Source organism: Crocodylus porosus, unplaced genomic scaffold (genome assembly GCF_001723895.1).
Source record: "Crocodylus porosus isolate Cpor-Errol unplaced genomic scaffold, CroPor_comp1, whole genome shotgun sequence".
Lineage (NCBI taxonomy): Eukaryota > Metazoa > Chordata > Crocodylia > Crocodylidae > Crocodylus > Crocodylus porosus.
Genome location: NW_017728897.1, coordinates 1,814,394 through 1,839,132, shown reverse-complemented (window position 1 = coordinate 1,839,132; position 24,739 = coordinate 1,814,394). Strand labels below are relative to the sequence as shown.

The 24,739-nt window shown below is 53.7% G+C and overlaps 2 protein-coding genes across 4 annotated transcripts in view; one reads left to right on the top strand and one right to left on the bottom strand.

Moving 5' to 3' along the window:
* The window catches only part of RHOBTB2 (Rho related BTB domain containing 2), a 21,189-nt gene extending 10,697 nt beyond the window's left edge, over positions 1-10,492 (top strand). For all 3 annotated transcript variants that reach the window (XM_019556584.1, XM_019556586.1, XM_019556585.1), the window contains 9 exons: positions 2,619-2,820; positions 3,149-3,252; positions 3,674-3,859; positions 4,306-5,327; positions 6,905-7,023; positions 7,467-7,617; positions 8,128-8,216; positions 8,820-8,925; positions 9,123-10,492. In XM_019556584.1, the coding sequence (XP_019412129.1) occupies positions 2,619-2,820; positions 3,149-3,252; positions 3,674-3,859; positions 4,306-5,327; positions 6,905-7,023; positions 7,467-7,617; positions 8,128-8,216; positions 8,820-8,925; positions 9,123-9,361 (2,218 nt within the window). In that variant the 3' untranslated portion in view covers positions 9,362-10,492. The remainder of the gene's footprint in view (positions 1-2,618; positions 2,821-3,148; positions 3,253-3,673; positions 3,860-4,305; positions 5,328-6,904; positions 7,024-7,466; positions 7,618-8,127; positions 8,217-8,819; positions 8,926-9,122) is intronic.
* A 2,835-nt stretch (positions 10,493-13,327) lies between these two features.
* On the bottom strand, positions 13,328-20,935 carry LOC109324568 (tumor necrosis factor receptor superfamily member 10B-like). The gene is made up of 9 exons (XM_019556587.1): positions 20,266-20,935; positions 19,671-19,802; positions 18,737-18,851; positions 18,477-18,565; positions 18,088-18,183; positions 17,273-17,301; positions 16,289-16,447; positions 15,159-15,237; positions 13,328-14,072 (listed from the first exon to the last, which is right to left on the bottom strand). Exons 1-9 carry the CDS (start codon positions 20,396-20,398, stop codon positions 13,738-13,740), a joined length of 1,167 nt encoding a protein of 388 aa, XP_019412132.1. The 5' UTR covers positions 20,399-20,935; the 3' UTR covers positions 13,328-13,737.
* Positions 20,936-24,739: the final 3,804 nt, after the last annotated feature.

Below are 24,739 nucleotides of genomic sequence, written 5' to 3'. Positions count from 1 at the left end.
GTGTGTGTGTGTGTGTGTGTGCGCGCGCGCATGTCGGCCCCACTCCCTCCTCCTCCGCCGAGATGTGGGCTGGAGGATTTCTGAGACTGGGAGTTGCTAGGAGACGCGCCAGGCTCCCCGGTGATTCTTTTGTTTCCTTGGCAACCGGAGACTGGGGCAGCGTGAAATGAACAAATCCGGATTGGCCGGGCGGGGGGAGCCGGGGGGACACTGGCGTTGAGGCGGGGGTGGCAGGAGCACAGCTTGGGGCTCGCTCCCCCTCCCCGCGCTGGCTTCAGGGCTGCCTTGAACCAGAGTCAGGCGGGGACACCGTGCAATGTGCCTGTGGCGCGCCCGGGGCCCTGGCGAAGCCTCACGGGGGTGCTAAGTTGCCGCCTGGCTGCACGCCTCGCGCTCTTCCTGCGCCTCAGGCTGCCTGGGCCGATTCCCCTTTCAGGCGGCGTTTTGCCCTGTTCCTGTTAGGGCGTCATACTTTGTATCTGCCCCTGCACGAGGCAGGTGCTGCGGGCAGGCCCCCGAGCAGGTAAAAAATAATAGCTGGGTGCCGGGCCTAATGCACGTGGCCGGAGGCAAGGAGCATGCCACAGCCCCCATGCTCCTGGGCAGTCCCGGAGCAGCCAGCCATCCCCTTGCACACCTGCCCTGCTTCCCTCCCCGCTCTGTCTGCCTCTTCAGGGCCCTTCTCTCCCTCTGACCAAACGCTTGGTCCCCTGGGCTCGCTGGGGGCTGCAAAAGCCGAGTGAAACCTTGCAAAGACCCCATTTCTCTCGCGCTTCTCCTTGTGCAGGGCTGGACAAGTGGGCAGAGGAGAAAGCAGGGCTATATCGGGAAAGTTTCCCCTGCCAGTGCCCATCAGGGCCATACCCAAGCCTGGCGCTCAGTCCCATTTCCGGTCCTTGCACAGCTGTGCTCAGAGGCACGTGCTCACTGCCTAAAGGATGGAGGAGAGGCACGCCAGGGCAGGGGCAGCTTGCTCATTTGAAACAACTTTGGGTCTGGGAGAAACTTGTTCCAAAGTGTGCCAGCATGGGGAGAGACCCAGGTTGGCACAGCTGTGGTTCTGGCCCGCTATGCTCAGTCTTTTGGCCCGATCCTGCAAGGGGCTGAGCACATCCTCAAGTGCCCTGGGCAGGGAAGAGCAACGGTGACGTTGCACCGTCATTGGGGAACATCAGTCTCTTGGGGCCCAGGCACAACTCCCCCAAAAGCACCCCCTGGAGAGGCAGTCATACAAACTTCCCCATAACGGTGTCAGCTGCTGAGTCTTCAGCCACAGGAAGGCGCTCATGCCTGCAGGGGAGAGAGCAAACGTCCCTTCCAGGGGCCCGAATGCTGTCATGGCTACGTCGTCCAAATGGGAATGCAGCGGGCTGCGGTGGCCCCAGTGCCAGTTGTTCCAGTGACGGCGTAGGCAGGGAGCTGCCACCCCGCGAGGGTTTGGCTGTGCCCTTCAGGCTGCTTGCAAGAGCTCCGCGCTTTCTTCTGCCTGCGTGCCAGCCTGGAGCTGAGGGAGGCATCCAGCTGGTGGGGCCAAGGGTGGAAAGGGGGGTGGAGGGGGAAGGCCAGGGTCTGAAGTCCACACTCAGTCAGCGGATCAGGAAGCTTCGCTCGCAAGTGCAGGGAAGGGAGAAAGGAGGAGGAAAAATAATACATCTCACATGAACAGGCATGAGCCTGGGCCAGGAAGACCCAGGAGGGAGGAGGGCCGAGTCAGGCAGACGGGGCATGTGTCTTGCGAGGCAGAGCAGCACACGCTTCCATGAGCCCATTAAATTTTAAAGGGAACCTGCTTGGAGAGCATGCCGGGAAGGGGTGGGGAGCTGCCTTGGCTCGCTTCCCCTTGCAAGGGCTGCTGCGTGCTGCTCTGCTCGCAGCTCTCTCGGGCAGCGTGGCCCTCGGCGGGTGGCACCGGGGGAGCAGGGAAGGCTGCCTGCCACGCTCGCTGCAGCCTGGGCCACGTGCTTGTGGCAACTGGGGAGGGGTTTGCCAGGAGCCTGCACAAGGCGCCCTGCTCAGAGCAGCTGTTCTGGGTGCGTGAGAGACGAAGCGAGTCCTCTCGCCGTGCTGCTGCCCCTCTGTAGGCATGTTTCAGGGACAGGCATGGACCGTAAGGGACTCCCCTTGAGCCAGGTCTTGTGAGCATGATGCGAGAGGATGAAGCAGCACTCCTGGGCAATTGTGCCCGGGCGCTGGACTTTGCCCATACGCACCGTTTCACAACAGCTCCCCACTGGGCTGGACAGCCCTGGCATCCGCTCCTAGCAAGAGCAGAGACTCGGGGCAAGTTGCCTTTCCTACCTGCTTCAGCCGGTGAAGGGGGACCCGGGTTGGACACCAGGGGTGTGGTCTTACCCGATTCACAGGCAATTAGGTTCGCTTATGCATGCCTCCCAGGGGGTTTGCCATCCCTTGGATCTCATTCTGCAGGGAACTCTTTCCATGGAGCTGGGATGGAGAAGCGTGGGTCAGGAGAAAGAGGCTGGAGTAGATCAGGAGCCTCTGTGGGAGTCCTCTGCCCCTCAGGGGTAGCCCAAAAGCCTCTGGGAAGCAGGGAAAGCAGAGGCCGACCGAGCGTGCGACGCAGAGCCCCCTCAGCAATTTGCTGCTCTCTCCCGCAGGTCCCAATTAATGGATTCTGACATGGATTATGAGAGGCCAAACGTAGAAACTATCAAGTGCGTCGTGGTTGGGGACAACGCGGTGGGCAAGACCAGGCTCATTTGTGCCCGTGCCTGCAATGCCACGCTGACCCAGTACCAGCTTCTTGCCACCCACGTGCCCACAGTCTGGGCCATCGACCAGTACCGCGTTTGCCAGGAGGTAAGGAATGTCTGGTTGTGGGCAGCACCAGCTCTGCAGCCACCCATTTACTGCCTCGGTTGGAGCCAGGGGCCGGGGGTCTTGCAGACAAGCTCCCCATCAAAGCAGGAAGCTGATGCGATTGCATCGGATCCGCTCGAGCCGAAGAAAGGCTCAGCCCAGCACATTCTCGCCCCGCATCAGTGCCAGCAGTGGCATTAACTCCCCTTTAAATGTCCTGGGCACGGAGCAAGAGAGAAGCTGGCTGACGACCTGTCCCCACCTCATTTCCCTGGAAATGGCCTTTCCTGCCTTGCTTGACAGTCCCTCACCTCCTCTGCTTCCCCAGGTGCTGGAGCGCTCGCGAGATGTGGTGGATGATGTGAGCGTGTCCTTGCGACTCTGGGATACCTTCGGAGACCATCACAAAGACAGGCGCTTTGCTTATGGCAGGTAGGGTGATGAGCAGGTCCTTCCAGCAGGGCTAGGAAAGAGGAGGAGTAAATGAATCAAAAGAGGAAGCGTCTTTTATACAGGAGAAGTGCACACTGCACTGGGAGAGGAGGGGTTAGCTCCCACATGGATGCTTTGAGCCCCCTGGCAGAATGGGTGGACGTGAGCAGGAAGCATGCAGGGTACCCCAGGGGAGCACTGGCCTCCCCATATGGGGAAGGCATGTTACAGATGAACGAAGCCGATTCCCACATGGGCCAATTTACCCAGGACTTTGTACATTGCGGCTTGGTTACCGGGCATCCAGCTCCTGTGCAGGGTGTGTGCACAGGCATTCGCACACCTGGTTCTGGCAGGGGGCAGGCGTGTACTACACATCCACGGGGACCAAATGGTAACAGAACCCTCCCTCTGCTCGTAGGTCAGATGTTGTGGTGCTGTGCTTCTCCATTGCTAACCCCAACTCCCTACACCACGTGAAGACCATGTGGTACCCAGAGATCAAGCACTTCTGTCCCCGAGCACCCGTCATCCTCGTGGGCTGCCAGCTCGACCTTCGCTATGCTGACCTAGAGGCAGTCAACCGAGCCCGGAGACCCTTGGCTAGGTAAAGATTCAGAGAAGCGGGCTTTGGAGATCAGCAAGGCCACCAGGGAGACCCATGCTGGGGGCAGGAGGGTGTTTGCAGAGAGGAGATAAGGCAGAAACAGCTTCTGAAAAACTCACTCAGCAGGCCAGTGCCCTGAAGTCTGCACTGCAGAGGACAGGGCTTGTGAGTTGAGGCAGATCTGCATGATAGGGACTGGGGAGGGGTGAGGGGGAAGAGAGATGAGAAAAACAGAGGAGGTGGTGAGGACTGGCAGGTAAGAGACAAAAGCAGGAAAGCCCAGAAGGGGCATCTCAGCCCCTGGCCTCAGGCAGCCTGCCGTGCTACGGGACGCACTATTTGCCCTTGCGCCCCTGCTGCTTGTATATCCTCAGCCGCCCCTTTGCCATTGCCGCGTGCTCTGAAGGACCGTATTCACTGTGGTTTTCCACCCCTCTCTCTTCCAGGCCAATCAAGCCCAATGAGATTTTACCCCCCGAGAAGGGGAGGGAAGTGGCCAAGGAGCTGGGCATCCCCTACTACGAGACCAGCGTGGTGGCTCAGTTCGGTATCAAGGATGTCTTTGACAACGCCATCCGGGCAGCCCTCATCTCCCGCCGGCACCTGCAGTTCTGGAAGTCTCACCTCCGTAACGTCCAGCGGCCGCTGCTCCAGGCTCCTTTCCTGCCCCCGAAGCCCCCGCCGCCAATCATCCTGGTCCCAGACCCTCCTTCCAATAACGAGGAGCGCCCAGCTCACCTGCTGGAGGACCCACTGTGCGCAGACGTCATCCTGGTGCTGCAAGAGAGGATCAAAATCTACGCACACAAGATCTACCTCTCCACCTCCTCCTCCAAGTTCTACGACCTGTTCCTGATGGACCTGAGCGAGGACGACCAGCAGGGCACGGCAGAGAGCAGCGCAGGAGCCACTGTCTCCACTGCCGCCGAGCGGATGCTGCACCAGGAGGAGAGACACCACGGGCGCGACTTCCTCCTGCGAGCCGCCAGTTTTGACATCTGCGAGAGTGCCGAGGAGGCCGGCTCTGGCCAGCGAAAACCGTGCCTTAGAGCGTCCACCAGCGACGGGATCCTAAGGGGCAACAGCTATGAGAATGGGGAGCGGGGGCTGCGGCGGGGGAGAGACCTCTCCTCCTGGAGCCGGGCTTTTGTCAGCATCCAGGAGGAGATGGTGGACGACCCTCTAACCTACAAGTCCAAACTTATGGTGGTGGTGAAAATGGACCCCTCCATTCAGCCAGGGCCCTTCCGGGCTGTGCTCAAGTACCTGTACACGGGGGAGCTGGACGAGGAGAGGGACCTCATGCACATTGCCCACATAGCGGAGCTGCTGGAGGTCTTCGATCTCCGGATGATGGTGGCCAACATCCTGAACAACGAGGCGTTCATGAACCAGGAGATCACCAAAGCCTTCCACGTCAGGAGGACCAACCGTGTGAAGGAGTGCCTGGCCAAGGGGACCTTTTCTGGTACGGCCTGCAGCAGAGCTTGCCAGGAGACGAACGGGTTGCTTCTGTGGCGGAGGCTCGATCCCCATAGCAGGAAGAAACTAGGGGTCGGAGAGCTGGGAGGTTTTTGTACTTCTCCCCAAGCTTTTCTGGGGCCCAGGGTCCCCTTCCACCCCTCAGTCTAGTCATGGCATAGAAAACCTTGCGCATTCGCTAGGCAAGTGGATGGCAGGAGTCGTCTCTCCTGCCCACCTAGGCATGCGACATAAGGAGCCTTCCCAGATTCTGGACCTGGGGGTGACACGCTGAGCCATGTCTGTCCCAAACCTGGGCACATTGCAGGGTGTTTTCCCCAAGTCTCTCCTAAGCCCCTGAGCAGGACGCAGAGATCTCTTCCTCCGTCTGTGGTCTGGGCCCATACTGACTGGCAGTCAGCAGCACTGGGTGGCTGTTTGGTGTTTAAGTTTGCACGAGCAGGGGCATCACAGTCCCGTTCCTGTGCAGGGGTCCACTTCCATGGCCGCTGCCTCTCCACTTTGCTGGCAGCATTAGGAAAGAGCCCAAGGATGACAGAGTTGCAGGAACAGGACTCGGCAAAAGGGCTGATGCATTAACAGGGCAGCCCTCGCGGCGGCTGGAGCTACGCTGGTGATTTGAGAGGCCTTTGCCCCCGACAGAGCTGCCAGTGCAAACCTGTCCCTGGTGCTGCTGGCTCCTTTCAAGGGCAGGTTTTATATAACTTACCATGTTATACACTTCCCCAGAAAGCCCAGCACGAGCGTCTGGTTTGCCACAGGGTTCGGGCCCTCACCCAGCTTTCCAGCGTGGTTATTTAAACGGGAGCAGCTGCAGGAACTTGGCTTCCTTCGTCCCAACTGGAGGAGGGGGATCCTGCCGTTAAAGGGGCCTTCTCTTGGGTCTGGCATCCCCGTAGTTGCATTAGGTTGCTGTCAGGTTGTGTGCTGTGACACAGGACAATGTCATTTCGAGGCAACTTCCTCAGGCTCCTGGTGGTGAGGTTAGGTGACATAAAAATCCTTGCATCATGCTGACTGCATTCGTTCCACTGGAGGCCAATGGAGAGGCCAACATACAGGCCAGCCACAGCCCTCTTATTAGACTTCAAACCCCAGAGTATATAGGAGGGCCAAGCTGGAGAGCGAGCCAGGAGAATAGGTCCCTTTTATTCCCAGCTCTGCCAAAGACTTGCTCCGTAGGCCTTGGCTACATCACTAAATCCTCCTCTATGACACTTGAGTAACAATACCTGCTCCCCTGGGTGAAGCCTGGAGCTTTCCAAATAAAGCCCCATTTGTGGGAGGGGTAGCTGTCCTGGTTTCAGGCCCTCTGCCAAGAGGGGAGAGGTGCTGCAGTCCAGACGACCTTGGAGAACATGTTGTGGAAATGGTTTCCAGACCCTCTCACTCTGCGGGTGCTCCAGCATATTTCCCTGGGGAGACCACCGCCCCTGGGCTGCGAGCAGGATCACCAGAGGCCTCTTGTAGGGGAGGACAGAGATGCTGTCGCAGGCTGCAGCCTGTGGTGGCAGCCAGGAGGCCGTGACCATCTGCAACGGGTGTCCTTGTACTTGCTTGCAGATGTCACCTTTATCCTGGATGACGGTGCTATCAGTGCCCACAAGCCCTTGCTGATCTCCAGCTGCGATTGGATGGCTGCTATGTTCGGAGGTCCCTTTGTGGAGAGTTCTACCAAGGAGGTGAGGGGGCGGCAGGACGCAGCAAGGGCCAGGACTGATCTCCAGCCCGGCCCTGTGACCCTGCGCGCCCAGAGAAGGGAGCACAGCTGACACGCTGCTGCCTGCCACGCCTGGAAACCTGTTCTGATGAGCAGGCACTTCCCCTCCCTGCATTGCTGCAGCTGGGTCCCACAGGCCTAGAGCTACGGCATCAAGGAGAGCCGCCAAGTGCCTTTTCACTGACTCGGTGCTTTTTCTCTCTCCTTGCAGGGCCCAGTGGGGGTAGGGAGAATGGGAGGGATGCCAAGGTTGTGCAATGGGCAGGGGAAAGACCATGCAGCAGACACTGCAAGTTGCACTGCGGATGAGGGGAGTGGGCAGAAGTGCTGTGGTTGGGCCAGGTGTGGCGATCCCGAGACCCTGGGGAAGGTAAACTTGTCCACCCCCCCATGTGCCCATTGCAGGTGGCACTCCCCTACACCAGCAAGAGCTGCATGCGGGCCGTGCTCGAGTACCTGTACACCGGGCAGTTCAGCTCCAGCCCAGACCTCGACGACATGAAGCTCATCATCCTGGCTAACCGGCTGTGTCTGCCGCACCTCGTGGCTCTCACAGGTAATGCGGGGTGGTGGGGAGGACCGGAGCACAATGCAGTGTTTCCGATTCAGCGGGTCAGGAGACGATGCAGGTCCTATGGCTCCGGTGTTCTCAGCGGTTAAGGACAATAGCCCAGTTTCACAACAGCTTTGCAGGCGACACAGTCTGGTTTTGCTCCCCGAGGCAAGAGCTCCAGGCCTCGTGCAGATTCTTGCACAACAGCGGTCTCAAAGCAGCTGTTTGGATTGAGGCGGTCGGGCTTTTGATTCAGAGCAAATGTACTCACTCCCTGGTCAGACCCCAGCCTCTCTCCCAGCAAAAGGTGTCACCCAACACAATAAGCGTCACCCAGGTGTCTTCACACAACACCTGGGCATGGATAAAACCAGCCTATTCCCTACCCACTGTAGTGGCCAAAGTGGGGCTGGCACTAGGAGTCTCCAGGAATCAGGCCATTGATGCTATTGCCCACATCCTGGAGCAGTGCAAGGGGACACTGCGTAACCCCGCTGTGTTTGTGTGTTACAGAACAGTACACGGTGACGAGCCTGATGGAGGCATCCCAGATGATGGCAGATATCGATGGGGATGTCCTCGTGTTCCTGGAGTTGGCTCAGGTACAAGCTGCTTGTTAAGGAGAGCACAGATGCACCGAGTGCAGGAGGCCCTGAGATTTGCTTTGTCTGTGGGTGATGGCTGTTGCTACACTCGCAGCAGGGAGGTTGTTCAAAGGGGAAAGTGGGAAGATGTAGCAGAGCCATCTTCTGGAGGCCAGTGCTCTGTGTTGAGAGCCCACTGGTCCCCCCTGCTGCGTAGGGACAGGCTGGGGCACTGGGTGGATGCGAGTTTTGCAAGAGACACTGAAGCTTGTAGAAGTAGTAGTGGGAGGGGGGCAGTCTGCCCTCCCCCAGCACCAAATCCCATGGCTTGGATTATCCCAGCACACAAGGGCAGCTGTGCTGTTACCTCCCCGGTGAGACAAGCAAGCTGGGTCCTGCCCTCTTGTGGCCAAAGGATAGACAGCAAAGCAGCCCGATGCCAATCCCAGTAACAGTGCGCTGCCAGCCTCACGCTGCCGATCCTCCTCCGCCTCTGTCAGCAGCTGAGAGCAGCTCTCATCCCCCCCACGCTGGTGGTGGCTGAACAGCAGCAGTGGGTAGGCTGGTGGCTGTCCCGGACCAGGGGTAACCTGGGTCTTGTCACGGCTCCGTCTCTTGCAGTTCCACTGCGCGTACCAGCTTGCAGACTGGTGCCTCCATCACATCTGCACCAACTACAACAACGTCTGTCGGAAATTCCCTCGGGATATGAAGGCCATGTCAGCAGGTCAGTGCTGGCTACCACCCTGTGCATCGATCTGCCGCATCCACCTGCTAGAGCAGGCCCGGGGCACCCTGGCCAAGGCAACCAGGAGACCCCAGCAATAGGCAGCAAACTCTGTGGCAGGAAAGGACCACCATGCTGGTATGACAGGGGCCCAGTTGCATGGTTTCATTGCTAAAGTGCCATCTCTTTCTCTGCAGAGAACCAGGAGTACTTTGAGAAGCACCGCTGGCCTCCGGTGTGGTACCTGAAGGAAGAGGATCACTACCAGCGGGCCAAGAAGGAGCGTGAGAAAGAAGACTACCTCCACCAGAAACGGCAGCCCAAGAGGAGATGGCTCTTCTGGAATGCCTCCTCCTCCCCTTCGGCCTCCCCTTCCTCATCTGCAGCCACAGCCTCCTCCTCGTCTTCCTCCTCGTCCTCCTCCGCTGTAGTTTGAAAGCCCCCTTATCTTGGCTCCAGTGAGGAAGAGGGGGCTGAGTGCCCTGCATCAGCGTCTGGTCCGCCATGCTTGGAGAAGACACCACCAGCTAAGCCCCGTGGCAGAGAAAGAGAGAGGTCGTAGCGGGGGGGCGAGTACCATACGGGGGGGCTCAGGATCCAGAGCTCCTGGGCCCGGCTGGGAGCTTTCCGGGACCCTGACCCCTTCTGTAGCTGCTCCGCTGGAGAGGTGCAAGGTGGCTGCTGAGCGCTGTGCCCCAAGCAGGCTGCTGACACGCTAGAGACTTGGTAGAGTTTCATCAGCAGGAGAAACTCAGTTTACAGGAGCATGACAGAGGAAGGATTTTTTTTTTTTTTTTTTTTTTTAAACTCTTCAGCAAAAGTGAAATTCTTCCCAAGTCCATGTTATTTTTTTAACCAGGAGTCACAGGCTCGTCTGCTTTGCCCTATGGCTTCCGACTCCTTTCCCCCACTTTGTGTATGGTTCAGAGCCCAGCAGATCCCAGTCCTGTCCTGTCCCCTCCCTTGGAGCTAGTCAGGGAGCAGCTCTACCCCTTTGCACTTACCGCCCTGGCTCTGAACTTGCAGACAGTTGCTTGGGCAGGGTGCATCCTAAGCCCATGAAAGTCCAACCTCAGTGAAGACCACAGGAGGGATGCAGACATATGGCAGGTGCAGCACTGCTCTTCGACTCAGAACTGAGCTCCTTGGTGCAGGTGGGAGTCGAGTCATGGAGCAGCTAACCCCACTGTCCCCATCCCGGGCTTCTGCCCTCCTCCCTGCTTCAAGTACGGGCAGCGGGAGCAGAAGGGAAAGCCGTCAACACCACAAGGGCCTACCCCAGTTCCCAATTGGGTCAGCCTGCAGCCTCTCCCCCTAAGCGAGGAGAGTTAGAGGCAAGGGCATTGCTTTTTTCCCCTCCCAGTTCAGATGGACACTAGGGGCTGGGCTGCTTCTGCCCTGGGGAATCCCACAGTCCGACTTTTTTTTTTTTATATATATATATATGGAAAAGAAATAAGTAAAGAAAGAAAAGACACAAACCCATGAAACCAACCCTACTACCAAACCACCCAGTTGGGATTTTAGTTCAGAAGGCTCTGTTGTAATAAATGGTATTTTAAAAGACCATCTTGGTCTCTGTGTATTTCAAAGGCAGCAGGTGATACTGGAGAAACCAGTGGCAACTCACTGCATCTGTCTCCCAGCCCCTGACCAATCACCTCCCTGCTCTGACCACACACCCAAGCACGCGGCCAAGCTGGCTGCTGGCTCTGGATGTTCCCAAGGAGAAACAGCAGAGCTCCAGTGCTCACAGCCAATGCAATGTCACAGCCTTAAGTCAGCCTCGCAGAGCAGAAGTCCTGCCCTGGGCACTAGGAGCGTGGCAATAACATACGCCATCCTATCTCCCACGTGCACACAAGGTAGCATTCCCTTGCATTTACAGATGGGGAAAGTGAGGCACAGGGGGCTAAAAGTTTTCCTCTCCCAGCTCTTTGCCAAGGTCCAGGGACTCTGTGCAGATGCCCCTACCTCTCAACACTGGCCCACACTGCCTCAGACAACCCAAAATTAAACCATAGCAAAAAGAGAAACTAGTTTCTTTAAAGTGGAAAAAGTCCAACCTTCCCCTTCGAAGCAGGTGCATTTAAAAATGTTGTTTTTTTGAGAAGGATCCTTATTTCACATACAGGTGTCTGCAGAGTACTCATGTCAGAGGGCAGTGTTAGCTAGTAAGTATGACAGAGGACCAAGGAGGCCTGGTGTGTGGGGTAAGTAATTTGTCTTCTGTGCCTTAGTTGCCAGATCATGGTTCTGGCTGCCACTCAAGTGCTTCAAGTGGAAGCTTTCTACATGCTCCCTTTTAAAATTACACTCAGGGCTTCAATTCCCTAGTAGAGGGCAGGGAAAGCAGCAAAGAAATTAGCACAGGTAGACCCACAATAGAGCACAGGGCTGATTGCACCCTGGGAGCCAACTACACCGATGAGCAGCGGTTCCTTAGCAGCAAGAACCCCCGAGGACCTGATCAGGTCCTTAGCACGCACAGAGGATATAGCCGGACACACGGGAGTACAGCACTAGCAAGGGAGGAACAACACTGTTTGCATTGGCAACAGTAATTTCTATGCATAGAAACTGAACCCTGCCTTCCTCTAGCGCAGGGGCAGGCAATTATTTTGGGCAGAGGGCCACTTACTGAGTTTCGGCAAGCCGTCAAGGGCCACATGACAGGCAGCCAGGGGCAGTTTCATTTTCTAAATTTTTTAGGGGCCCTGTGGCTACATCCAGCCCACGGGCTGCATTTTGCCAACCCCTGCTCTAGCACATGGCTCTCAAGAGAGCTTTCCCTCAAGTCACCAGACCTGCATTTTTGCTCTCTGGTAAGCCTGCCAATTTGCGGCTCTAACCAGAGCAGCAGTCTGCCTCCCATAGAGGCATTACTCGTGCCCCTTCTTCCCCACCCCAACTCCTCCCTTTCCACTATAAGAGCAACAACTCGCTGGGAACAGTTGTTTTTTAAAAACCAAAGCCAGCGTCCTGGATCCAAGGGGGGTGGGGGGCAAGGTAAAGCTGTTTGAGTTCTCCACAACCCCCAGTGGGACTACTGACATCTGTTAGACTATGACTGAAGGCATCTTCCCCAGTAAAGCCAGGCCTTTGCTAACCAAATCCAGGAGAAGAGCTACAGGACACCAACAGCTGCAAGCCAGAATAGGGTCCAAGTGGTACGTGGACACAGGGCTGTGTGAAGATGCTGACAAACAAATTGAGACTCTTGAATTCTACTTGCACACAAAAAGGAAAGGTTGTTGCGGGGGGGTGACCCCCAGGGTACATGCAAACACTGGCTTCCTCTTGCCAAGTCTGCCTGAGGGGAAGATAATCTAGCCTGACCGCACAGGAAACCAAGCCTGGGCCTCCAGTGAAGGACAGCATAGCTTCAATGAAGTCAGAGCCATGTAGACTGAAGCCTTGCCCTTGTCCCTAGGGTTTAGCCATGGCAGCAGCATTTCAGAACGATGGAGGAAGTAGGGGAGGGAAGGGGGTGCAGGAAGAAGGGGAGAGCAAGCAGCAGTACAAATTTTTTTTAAAAGGTTTATTCATAAAGAGATGTACAAAAAATATACTACTAGCTAGTTCAAGGCAAAAATGCATAGTAAAAAAAGCAGGAAGAGTCTTATTTTTATATTTCGCTTTTAAAGTTAAATATTCACAGCTACTAATAAATATAAAATACAGAGAATAAATTCTTCCATTTAAAAACGAAGCAGCAATGACAAGGGGATGTTGGAAGGGTGGAGGGGGAAGGCTGTTCAAGTATGACATCCTCCAAGAGATGCTGGATGAGAGGAAGCACCCGTTTCAGTATGCTGAGGATAAGGCATCTGTGGCTGCATCGATGACGCTCATATGGCTTTTGGAGGAGGGAAAGTGGGTAGCTGGATGACCCTGAGGTACAACAGCAAGTCACTTCACAGATATGAAGTCCCTGAACTATGTACTGAGAGAAAACTGATACCTGGATGAAGTTCCTCATTCATCAAGAGGACGGATGGATGACCATGACCATAGTTCAAGTGCACTTCTTTTCCCTTCTCTGAGGTAAGGAAGGTTTAGCAGCTCCACTGTGCAGGCATTGAGCAAAGAGGACAGCAGTTTGCTCAAGGTCACTCATTAAGTCTGTGGCCAAGCAGGAACCGAACCCATCTCTCATGTGCCTTTTTGAGCACCTGCCACTGATCATCCTGCACCTCTGTGGGATTTGGCATCCTTCACGAAGGAAACTAATGCCTGTGGGCCATACTGTGCGTACCAGTGGGGAAGGTAGTAGTCTTCCTTTCCAACAGAACTCCACTCCAACCCTCACATCCCAGCTCTAGCCCTACAGGAATGGGAGTTTATCTACAGCTAAAATGTACAACAGGTGGACCTTTTTCAGACAGCAAGAACCCAGCTAAAGCTTGCCAGCCACAGATTGCTTTAGGCAGTGGCTATGCCTGGCTGGCTGCCATCTGAGACTCCAAGAGCTTGAAGCAATCCCACAGCACTAAGAGAGAGAAAGGATAAGGGCTGTAGTCTGGTCTGTCAGAGGGACCCCAGAAGAGATTCCAGTTGTGGACCTAGCCTTAGCAGCAGGCGAGGACTTCTGCCAAATGTCAACAGCAGTCCATAAGGCTGTGACCATGTGGTACCAGCGCCCGAAGAGGAGATCCCTTGGAACAATTTGTAGTCATTACAAGTACAAGTCTCTTCAGAGCATTTCCTCTGCCTCGGCACCTCTGCAGTAGCTCGCAGTCTACCACCAGGCGCCAGGCTAACTCCAGCTCCTCTTCCCAGGGCATCTCTGGGCACAAGGAACCCATGGCTTCAGAGGTACTTACAAAAAGAGACAATCCCGTCTGCTTCTGGGCTTGTGTCTTCATACTTGTAGAGACCATCCTGAATAAGTTTGTTGCAAACTGATTGTGCAACGCCCCTGAGATGGATCCTGTCCAGTGTTTCCAGCAATGTGTTCACAGAGGATCCTGTGCCCTCTTTGTTCACCCAGGTGGCTAGTATCTGCACATACTGCTCCAGTGTATCCCCACCAATCTTCTCAGCCATCATAATTTCATTTTCTGTTAGGTGAAGTCTTCTGCCAAATCTTTTCCAGTCCTTGCAGGGCACTTCTTCAGCAAAGTAGTAAAAGGACCTGCGCAGAGCTGAGGAAGAGAAACCTGAGCCATAACCATCCTATAAGAACAGAGGGCATGGGGATACTGGAAGAGACCTCCCAGTCACGTGCCCTGGTGAGACCATTCCCAGAGCCCACCATGCCATCAAGAGTAACCCTTATCCCTTCCAAAAGCAGCCCCAGAAAGGTCTGGCTGTGCAGTGCTACTGCATGACAAGGCAAGGCAATTTCCCCCCCCCGCCCCTTAATTGCCTGCCAGTAGTCAGATCATGACCCAGAATCACAGAAAATAAGGGTTGGAAGGGACCTCAGTGGGTCATCTAGCCCAATCCTGTGAGCAAAGCACAAGCATCTCCAGCTACATCAGCCCAGCCAAGGCTTTGTCTAGCCAGGTCTTAAAAACCTCCAAGGATGGAGAGTCCACCACCTCCCTGGGTGACCTGCTCCCTCCTCATGAGAAAGTTCTTCCCAATATCTAACCTACACTTCCCTTGCTGCAACTTGAGACCATTGCTCCTTGTTCTGTCATCTGCCACCACTGAGACCAGCCCAGCTCCATCCTCATTGCAACCAGCCTGCAGGGAGCTGAAGGCTGCTATTAAATCCCCTCTCTCTCTTCACCAGACTAAGCCTGGGCATCATCTGCCTTTATCACTGGAAGACCCTGTTAAGGGGTCCAACTGCATCCTCCCTAGATGCACCTCTGCCTACAGCCCCATCACCAACACAGATCCAACCCACAGGGATTTGCAGCCCCAGTCTTACCTGTGTCACCCTTTAGACGAGGTAACAAGTGAGCTGGGGTGGTCTATGCCCCCCCACCCCTTTCTAACTGCATCAGGGAAGGTCACCAGGCCATGGCTACTTGGTCCCAGAGAGCCATGCCCAAAGGGACCTTCATACGGTTCCCTTAGTCTCCCTGGTACTTTGCCTACTAGGCCAAAAACAAAACCACAGCTGGAGGGTCACTCCCCATCCCAAGAAGTGGGAGAATTGTCAACATGCTGTGAATGTTGGACTAGAAAACAGAACCGTGGACTGCAAAGTTTTCCATAGTCCCTCCCAGTTCCTAGTACAAAGCAGCAGACAAGGCCCAAACTTATACTCCACTTACTCTCTATCAGGTCATCTCCTTCCACTGGAACCAGTTTCTTCCACCCCTTCACCTCAGGAGCTGCACTGGTCTGTACCACCTAGAAGGATGAAGCCACATACAGTGTTCTGGTCACGACATATGTTGTGCAAGACACCAGCTGCCATTAAGTAACAGAGAAGGGGAACTCCCCTTTCTTTCCCTTGTAATATTGGGACACGAATGAGATTTCTTCTGTATGGTTTGCTCTCCCTGCAAGATCTGCACAAGATGGCTGTTCAAAGATCATCCCACTGAACCTGGAGACAGGCCATGGTCATAGAAAAAAAAAAAAAAGAGTAGAGCTGGAAGGAAGGGGTCATCTAGTCCAGCCTCCTGCCGCAAGCAGCATCATCCCTATCCACACCACCCCAAACAAATCCTTGCCTGTCACAGCCACAAGGCACAACACCCCACGCTGTTGTAAGCAAAGCAGGAAGACAGGCACAGGCAATGTTCTGCTGCTGCAAGAGTGGTTAAAAAACCCCCAAACAAACCATGAGCGTGCCAAGGAAGAAAGCCATGCCCCCAGCTACAGAGGAAGGCTCAAAGCCCCAGCAGGCCATACTGAAAGTCAGAGCATGGGGTAAAATCCCTTCCCAATCCCAACTGTAGCAAATCAGTCTGACCCTGCACAGAGGGGCAAAACCCTCTAGATCCCCACCCAACCCTTCTCTCGCATAGATGGAGATGGCAGGTCCCCGACCATTCAGGGGATAGGGAAGCTAACCCACAGACAAGCCCACTGTTTCAGGCATTTTACCATCAGCTATCCTAGGATTACAGCCAGAGGGGGCCATCACAAAATGCAGTCAGCACCAGGCCCTGCACTTAACTCCTTTCCACACATACGGTGAAATACCGTGCTGTTTACACTTGATTAAGCCATGGCAGAGATTTCTGCCTTCCTAAAAAACTTGCCACCTGCACTGGCCTGTTCTGACCAAAAGCAGTAAGTTGGCAGGTGTTTGGGGGGGGGGGGGGGTCATCAAAATCTCCAACGCACAGAGTCTGAATTCAGCCTTAGAATTAGGAAAGGGAGTCTATTGTGCAAGTCATTCAGTAAAAGAGCATCAGCATGCGTGGTGGGTGCGCCCACACTATTTTGTTACCTGGAGCTCTGGGTGGCTGGCCTCTGCTGTTAGTCCCATAGGGTCTGGTTGACCAGCCTGCTCCTGTGGAACTAGCAGCTTATCCATCTTTTGATTCCTGTGGTTGTCCCAAGTTCCTCGACTCCTTGTGCTGTTCATCAGCTGCGACAGCAGCTTGGACTGAAGAGGAGAGACAACACCAGTCAGTGTTGGACGGTAAAGAAGTCTAGAGCTCTCAATAGACTCCCCCAAAAATGGTGCAAGCACCTTTGCTGGATACCTTTAAGTGGTGCTTGGATGCATAAGCTTATCTTGCTGGGGTAATCCGACCCCAGCTGACTTCCTGCCCCTGGGGGGGTGGGGCTGGACCCAATGCTCTCGCAGGGTCCCTCCCAGCCCTAATGTCTATGAAATCTTCCACTGGATAAGGAACAACGGGGGCTATTAAAGCATTAGTGCTGAAGAAGCAGATTCAAGGTCTCCTGAAAAAACAAGCAAACTCCAGAGCCTTGCTCTGACCTACACAAATTTGGAGGATGGCTGAAGTTTGGCTCAGACAGCTAGTTACAAAACCAAAATCCAATCCACAACCAGGTTTCTAAACCTGCTAAGTTTCTCTAGGTGCCAAGGCTCCAGCCCTGTCGAAAGATCAAACCAGACCATGCATCTCTTGTAGCATATGCGTCTGGTATCACTTCCCATGCAGACATGAGCTAGCTTAGAGCCAAAGGCCTTGGCCGCAACATTACCTGAAAATGAGCAACTGCACACGTCCACACATTTCTGCACAGTCCCCTGAGCCTAACAACTCTAGTCCTCTCACTGACAGGTAGGTGCCAAGACTAGAGCTCCTCTCCCACACACTCCCAAAATGCTCTTGGAAACCCTGAATTAGCTTCCTTCAGCTCAGTCAAGTTAACCAGGCAGAGCAATCCCTGCACATCTACAGCCAAGATGCAATTATACCCCGCCTCCCCCCACAAAGCACATTAGCACAACCCTCACCGTTAAGACAGAAGATTTCTCCTTGTCACCTGGAAGAGAAGGAAAGGCCCATTAGCAGAATTCACCCCAACAAGGCTGGCCCCATTCTGCCAAGCCTCCAGTCTTCCCCTTGCTTCTCTTTTCTGGGCAGAAGAGACAAGGGCAACAGACTGCAGTAAAGGATGGACTCAGTCATTTCTACCCTCCTCAAAGTCCCACCTGGGAGGATCCTGTCTAGAGCAGTCGCCCAAAACACCAGCAACAACATCAAGGCCATCCCTCACTTTTGTCAGGGTGCAAGAGGAACACATGACCCACTGACACCAACCCACGTCAGTGCATGCAGGTTCCCAGGATATGGCGGTGGCTTTTAGGAAGTGGAAAGTACTGGTGTCAAGTGTCCAAGGGCTCAATGAAATCAAACGGCGCTGCACTCATTTAAACCAGTGGAGGCTTCAGCCCACTATTTACAACAGGGTATTGGGTATGGGGATTTACAAGCGTCACTCCTTCTGTCCCCCTAGCACCCGGAGCAGCGTGAAAGAGCAAAAGTTCAGCCCAGCTATAGCACCGTTAAGGCTAAAACATTGGTTAAAGCAGATTCGGGGCTCTCCGAGATCTCCAAGCACCATTTGATTGGCTCAAAAACTGGCAGACTGACCACAGAAGCTAGTGGTGAAAGCTTTGCATTATCCAGCCAACAAATCCCAAGTTCCTTCCCACCAGAGACTTTGCAGTCCACTTCCCACCGCCAGAATTTTGCTTCCAGCCTTTCTTATTTCATATGCACCCCACTCTGCCCTTTGCTCACACCTATACCTGTGCCCACCTCTTACCTGAAAAGCAGCAACACCAAACTGCCAGCACGACCAGGGCTATGATGACTACAGTTACCAGCACAGTGATACCAACAGCCAAGCCCGCAAAAGTACCTGCAAAAGAACGAAACAAACTGGGAATGCTCCAAGAGCTCTGGATGGAAGCAAGCATTAAGAGGAGAGCTCCTCCCTCCTCCGATAACCACCCCCCAATACAAGAATCGCAATTCTCCTCTCATCTAACAATTTGGCCTCTCTCACTTCTCTTACCACTGTGGATTAGGATTCAGGGCTGAACTTCTCCCTTTACTTTTCAAGTCAGCCAGGAGTTAACTAATAAGCTACCATGCTTGCTCCTGAAGGCTTCTGCTCCTAACCCCCTTTTCCCAATTGCCCTCTGCTCCTACCTGGTGCAGGAGTGGGCATGATGGAGTGGCCGCACTGTATATCATTATATGGTGTGCAAGGTTTCACCACCTCTCCTCCTTTCGGACAACTAGGAAACAGACAGAAATGAATTAGTACTTGGCAGGTGGACCAGCCAGCATGGGATAGCCATACTGCCACAGTAGAGCTGAAGGCACTAGAACGTGCGTCAGGACTGGAAAGGTCCTGCTCCAGCCCCAAGCCCCTCTTCCCTCTACGCAGCATGACAAGTAGCTCTCACCTGGTTTGGCACTTGTGGCACATTTCACAGGGCTGATCTGGGGTGCAGTAGGTGCCATTCCTGCAGGCACACTCCCTGTTGCTGGTCCTGGTGCATGGTCTCACCTCTACCTGGTCTGCCACACAGGAGAACATGCCCGGTTAGACCCCTTCACCCCCACCAAGATGGAACAAGCCTGGCTGGGAAGAGTTGTGGGGGGCCTTTCCTGCACTACTGGGTCTCACCTCAGCTTGGACACAGGAGCTTGATCCTTTCTTAAGGCTAAACAAAAAAACAACACGCCAAACTGCAACACACTCACAGGAAGACACTAACTCACTCGCCTTCAGAGCCACCTGTCCCCTGCATGCATGCATTCCCACAGTCCTACACCCCAGCAGTAACAGCACTTCTGTTAGCCTGATCTTTAAGTTACAAGCAGACAGTGCCTCTGCCCAGCAGCTGCCAGCCAGCAAGCAAGTTCCTTAAGCTACAGTCTACACTCCACTGCAGAAGAAGGTCTCAAGTTCAAGCCCTGGTTCAATGTCCCAGTGCAGCGAGCCATGCTGCTGTAGGAGCAAGATGAAAAACCATTAGTGCCTGCACACACCAGAGCAAGGGGCTAAGGCCTACACAGCTTTCCAGAAAACGAATACCCACCCTGCTGTGATGGTAAGCAGGTGTTGCAGACAAGGCACATTCATCTGCCCATCATCCAGAAAGTTAGTCTGTCCAGTGGGAGAGACTCCTCTATTAACTATACCGAGGCAGCACCCTGTAGCCCCAGACAGGAACTAGGACCCAACCCCAAGTGGTGCCAAGCTGACATGCAGTCCCTTCTCCAAAGGGGCTTACAATCCCTCCATGGTTCATCCTACACTACTACAGTGAATGAAGTGTGGTAGAAGACTGACCCCTGCTGGACAAAAACCCTTAGTTTCAATTTCCTTCTTACCTCGCCTGCAGACACGGCAAAGGAAGCAGGTCTTGAACCCACTGGCGTAGGCCATATATTTACAGCCTTCTTTGCACGGAAGGCACGTCGAAGGCTCGTCAGAGTTAACACAGTGCTCCTTAACGTAGTGACCTGCAGGCAAGAGGGAAGAGAAATGGCACATTAGATGGAGAGACACAGCAAAAAGCATCTGCCCAGAGGGAAAAGGTGGTGTTTGCATGCTAGAAGTGGCATCTGTTTTCACTCAATTTAGAGGTCACAAACCACCAATAAAAGGAAAACCTGAGACTTTGCAACTCCCCATGTACAACCAGACAATGAGCCCAAGATGAGGGTATCAAGACAGCATCCCACTGTAATAACATTTGATTACCCCAGCTCTCATCCATGTGTGGTTTCCTGCCAGACAAAGGAGGGGCAAGAGCGGGATTGGAAAGGGAATGGTATAGTAAGTGAAGAGGAGGGAGAGACAGGAATGAAAGGGTATGGTCGTTCCACGGAGAGCGGTGGAACAGACAGGCAAGAGGAAAGGATAGAGTTGTGCCCCAAGAACAAGGGAGAGGAGAGCAGAGAACTAGCCTGGGGAACACAATACCTCGAGGGCACCGTTTGCAGCGATGACTGTCACCAACCCAGTAGAATTCCAGGTCTGGAGTAGTTGGTCTCGAGGTAGCAGCAGCTACCCTGGATCCTTCTGCATCCCGCGTCTGCAACACGCTTGCTGACATGGCTTTATGCTGGAAACAGAGAGCAACTGTTTAAGCCTAAAAACTGCCAAGAATACTTGAGCCAAGACAGCAGCATCAGGGCAGAGGCAGAAAGGCTGGTAACTTCTGTACTGAGACTGGAGCAGACAGATGTGAACTCTCTGCACCTATAGAGAAATAGGGCCATGGCAGTGACCACCAGCTTGCTATGCAACCTGCACAACTTAAACCTTTAATGCCTTTGGGTCCAAGTCCTGGACCAGGAACACCCTATTAGCACACAGCCTGGCAGAGTAAACAGAGTTTCTTATCTCCAGGACCTCATCCCTTAAGAGACCAAAAGTAGAAGACAACAGTCATGGCACCTAAGGTTGAAGCAGGCTGGCATTTCAGAGGGAGCTGGCAGGTCAAGGAAGATGAAGCCAAAATACCAGTTTTGAGCTTTGGCTAGGAAGAGGTCATCTGGGGACTGCGTAGCTCCCTCTAATCCAGGCCCCTTCCCATGTGCTGGAACTCAGCTCAGACGGGGACTACGGACAGCGCGTGTCAATCTGGGAGGGAAACTATAATTGGGGAAGTAAACAGAGTCAAGGGAGATTGGCACCTATTTGTTGCTTAGGGGATAACAGGCATGTCTACAGAGCTGAGAGTTTCTAAGAGGGAAAAGACCTCTCTCAGTGCTCTGGGACCCCTGAATGCAGGGAAATAGAAAAGGAATCAAAATCTCTGTCCATTCTCTCCCCCAATTTTTGTCCTGTAGCACACAACAATTTTGTAGCATTCAGGAAGGAAAAGTTAGACAAGATCCTAGGACTGCCAGCTAGATCACCAGGAAATTGCCAGGTTGCTTGGCAGGCTTCACTCTTCAGATCTTGTGGTTTTCCAGAGGACACGCATTCAATCTTGAGCACTTGCTAACTTTGAGTTGCTCCTGTTCTCTGCTCCAAATTCCTCCTCTCTGCTCCAGTGGGGTGTGGTAGATGCACTGGAGGGTAGGGGTAGGATTCAGAGTGGCATAGACAAATTGGAGGATTTGGCCAAAGGAAAATCTCATGGGGTCAACAAGGACAGGTGCAAAGTCCTGCAACTAGGATGGAAAAATCCCATTAATCAGGACAAGCTAGAAACTGACTGCCTAGGCATCAGCTCTGCAGAAAGAAGACCTATGGGTGACAGTGGACAATAAGGTGAATTGGAGTCAGCGGTGTGCCCTTGTTACCAAGAAGGCTAACAACATTGCCAGCAATCAAAGGAAGTAATTATTCCACTCTATTCTGCATTGGCAAGGCCACATCTGGAGTCCCGCATCCAGTTTTGGGCCCCTCACTATAGAAAGGATGTGGACAAGTTGGAGAGAGTCCAGTGGAGAACAACAAAAGTGGTGAGGAAGCTGGGACACGACTGGTGAGGGGAGACTCAGGGAGCTGGGTCTACTGAGTCTGCAAAAGAGAAGACTATGGGGGGGATTTAATAGCAGCTTTCAACTCCCTGCAGGGGGGTTTAAAAGAGGCTGGAGCTGGGCTGTTCTCAGTGGTGGCAGATGACAGAACAAGGAGCAATGGGCTCAAGAGGCAGCAAGGGAAGTTTAGGTTGGATATTAGGAAGAACTTGAATGGGTCACCCTGAGAGGTGGTGGATGCTGCATCCTTGGAGGTTTTTAAAACCCGGCTAGACAAAGCTTTGGCTGGGATGATCTAGTTGGGACTGGTCCTGCTTTGAGCAGGAGGTTGGACTAGAAGATGATCTCCTGAGGTCTTTTCCAACCCTCCTTTTCTATGATTGTGACCCTGAAATGCACTGCTTATTACCTCCAGTTTGACAGGCATCAATTGCCCATTAGCTCAGCTCACGCTATCTGCTCACCTGACAAGTGGACTTCAGCCACTCTGACATCACGGAAATCAAACATCATCCGAGCCACCCTTGCCAGAGCGCCGATTAGTCGCTGTTTGCACTGCAGAACCCTTTCCATTTCTGGAGTGAGGACACCCATTCCCGCCCCTCTCTTAAATGCAGTTATTTCATCAGCAAGACCTTTCCACTCAGCGACTTTCACCAGACCAGGAAGTGCCCCTGCAGGCACAGAAGTGGGGGCAGAAACACAGGTGCAGAGAAATCCACTTCCCTCACCTTCCAGACTCTTGGGGTTATCCAATTTGCAGAGTGAGATGTGTACTTGCTTTGGTAAAGTGGGAAGCCCAAGCACAGAGACCTCTACATTTCTGAGACTGCTGCCTCTTCTTCCAACAAGCAGACAGTGAAAGCACTATGGTGGCTACTCTCTTCTTGGAGAGGGTTTTGTTCCAGGTTTGTTTTTTTTAAATATCCTTCCACTGAAATCCTCTATGCCAGCAGTTCTCATCCTTTCTTCTACCAGGACCCATTTGTAAAGGCTGACAGCCAGTCCATACCCAGTGCCCCTCATTCCCGACCTGCTGCTCCCCACCCCCAGGCCCCAGCCACAGTGTGCGAGGCACTGGGGACCCCAAGCCACCCCAGCAGGCTGGAGCTCTGCCAGGGAAAAAGCCAGCTTCCCCCATTTTACTCCTTTAAAAGGAGAATCCATTTTTTAAATTTGTTCATGACCCTTTTATACATTCTTGCAACCTACTTTTGAGTCACAACCCACAAGTTGAGAAATGGCGCTCTAGTCTCCGAGGGGCAGGCTGGGGGTCCAATCGCTCCTTTTAAACAGGAGCACTTGTGTATTTCACTCCTGGATGAACTGGGAAAGCATTAAATTCCCACCCCCACAAAGGCCCTTATGAACTAAGGGCAGAGAAAGGGCAGGAGATGGGTTTGTGAAGGAGAACGGCAGAGATAGAGGACTACTGCAACCGTAGGGGACAAGGTGATTCTCCGACAGGAGACCAGAGAAAGTGCATGGTGCGGGGTAGGTCATGCAGAGAAAAAACAAAGTCTCCATGGATTCCTGTGCTGGAAGAACTGAAATGCCATCCCCGAGGTGCAACAGGCCATGAACCTACAAGGAACGATGCCTGAGAGCATCACGAGCCAAAAAAAGCTGCAGGAAAGGAGGAGATTGGAAGCACTTAGGAGGAAGCCAACACTGCTCGAACAACGCAATAGATCAGGCTATTCCGAGACCCTGCCCCTAATGCACACCCACTTTCCAGCTCCCGGACAGCATGACTACAGGAAGGCTAGCAAACCGGTTTCAACAGGTCTGCCCCCAACTAAAAAGCTTCCTAAGGATGACTCAGATCCGCAAATACACACTCTTCAGGCCCGGCCTGGCTCCCTACCATCCGAACATGCCATCTTTCCTTCCCTCCCCCCAAAGTTGTTTCCAAGAACAGCAGCAGCAGCAGCGGCACAGGATTTGAGACTTTCATTCGTTCACCCTCAAGCAAACGCTCCATTTGCAGGACGAACAAAATAGATAGTAAGGGGGGGGAAAAGTTTACTGGCAACATGTCATGACATCCACACCCCGTTAGTCCAGACTGGAGTTCATAATTAATTCTCCTCCCCTTAAGTTGAACCCCACTTCAAATGACAGCTCAAAAGATTGGTGTTAAATTGCTCTGTGTCAGAGGCACTGATTATTGCTGGGGTGGGGGCGGGGGAAATGCAGACAAACCACATTTTTGCTCACAAAGTAGCCCTCACACATGTACAACCCAGCAGAGCCATTTCAATGTCACCTGAAATTTTAGCAGCAGTTCCAAGAACTCAGTGCTAAAATGAAGCGCATAATTGTTTTTCACTGCTGAGCTATTTCGGGCAGGAAGTAAGACACCGCCTGGGAGCCCAAATGGGGAGAGCAGGAGTGCAGTTAGGCCCAAACCTCTTGAAGGACTCTCCCAGATCAGGATATCCCTTTGCAAGAAAAGCACCACCACACACCACGGGACAGCACTCCCAGCCCCTGGGGAGTAGTGTACGGGAGCCACTGTACCGTGTAGCCCATCTACATCCAAGTCATGCCATCCACAGGCGATAAGCCTCATTTCCACAGCTCGGTCAGACCTTTATCTGCCTCCCAATTATGATCCTGACCACCTTTGTTTGGCAGTTAGCCCACTTCCTTCCCCACAACCCCAAGGCAAGCAGCTTAAACCAGGCACAAACCAAGAAGACTGAAAATAGCTCCTGGCCAGAGCTTGCATAACACAAGATAAACCTTATCGGCACACATCACTTTCCAAGGTCAGCACATTACATCACCCGTCACGAGGTGAGGGGGGCCTTTCCAAAGGCAAGATGCAAACCTACTGAAGTCTGACAAACAATAGAAACTACCCAGTCAGGAGCTAAGGAGCACACCTGACACCTGGCAACCTGCACAGGCTGGATTCTCCCATCACCTTCCATTGTACAGCCCAAGAGACCGAAGCA

Excerpts from the sequence above, each read along its gene's own strand:
- LOC109324568 (XM_019556587.1), bottom strand. The coding sequence starts at position 20,398 with ATGTCAGCAAGCGTGTTGCAGACGCGGGATGCAGAAGGATCCAGGGTA. Across the intron at positions 18,566-18,736 it reads TGCCACAAGTGCCAAACCAG|TTGTCCGAAAGGAGGAGAGG; the intron begins GTGAGAGCTACT and ends TCTGTTTCCTAG. Across the intron at positions 15,238-16,288 it reads CCAGCCACCCAGAGCTCCAG|GTGGTACAGACCAGTGCAGC; the intron begins GTAACAAAATAG and ends TCATCCTTCTAG.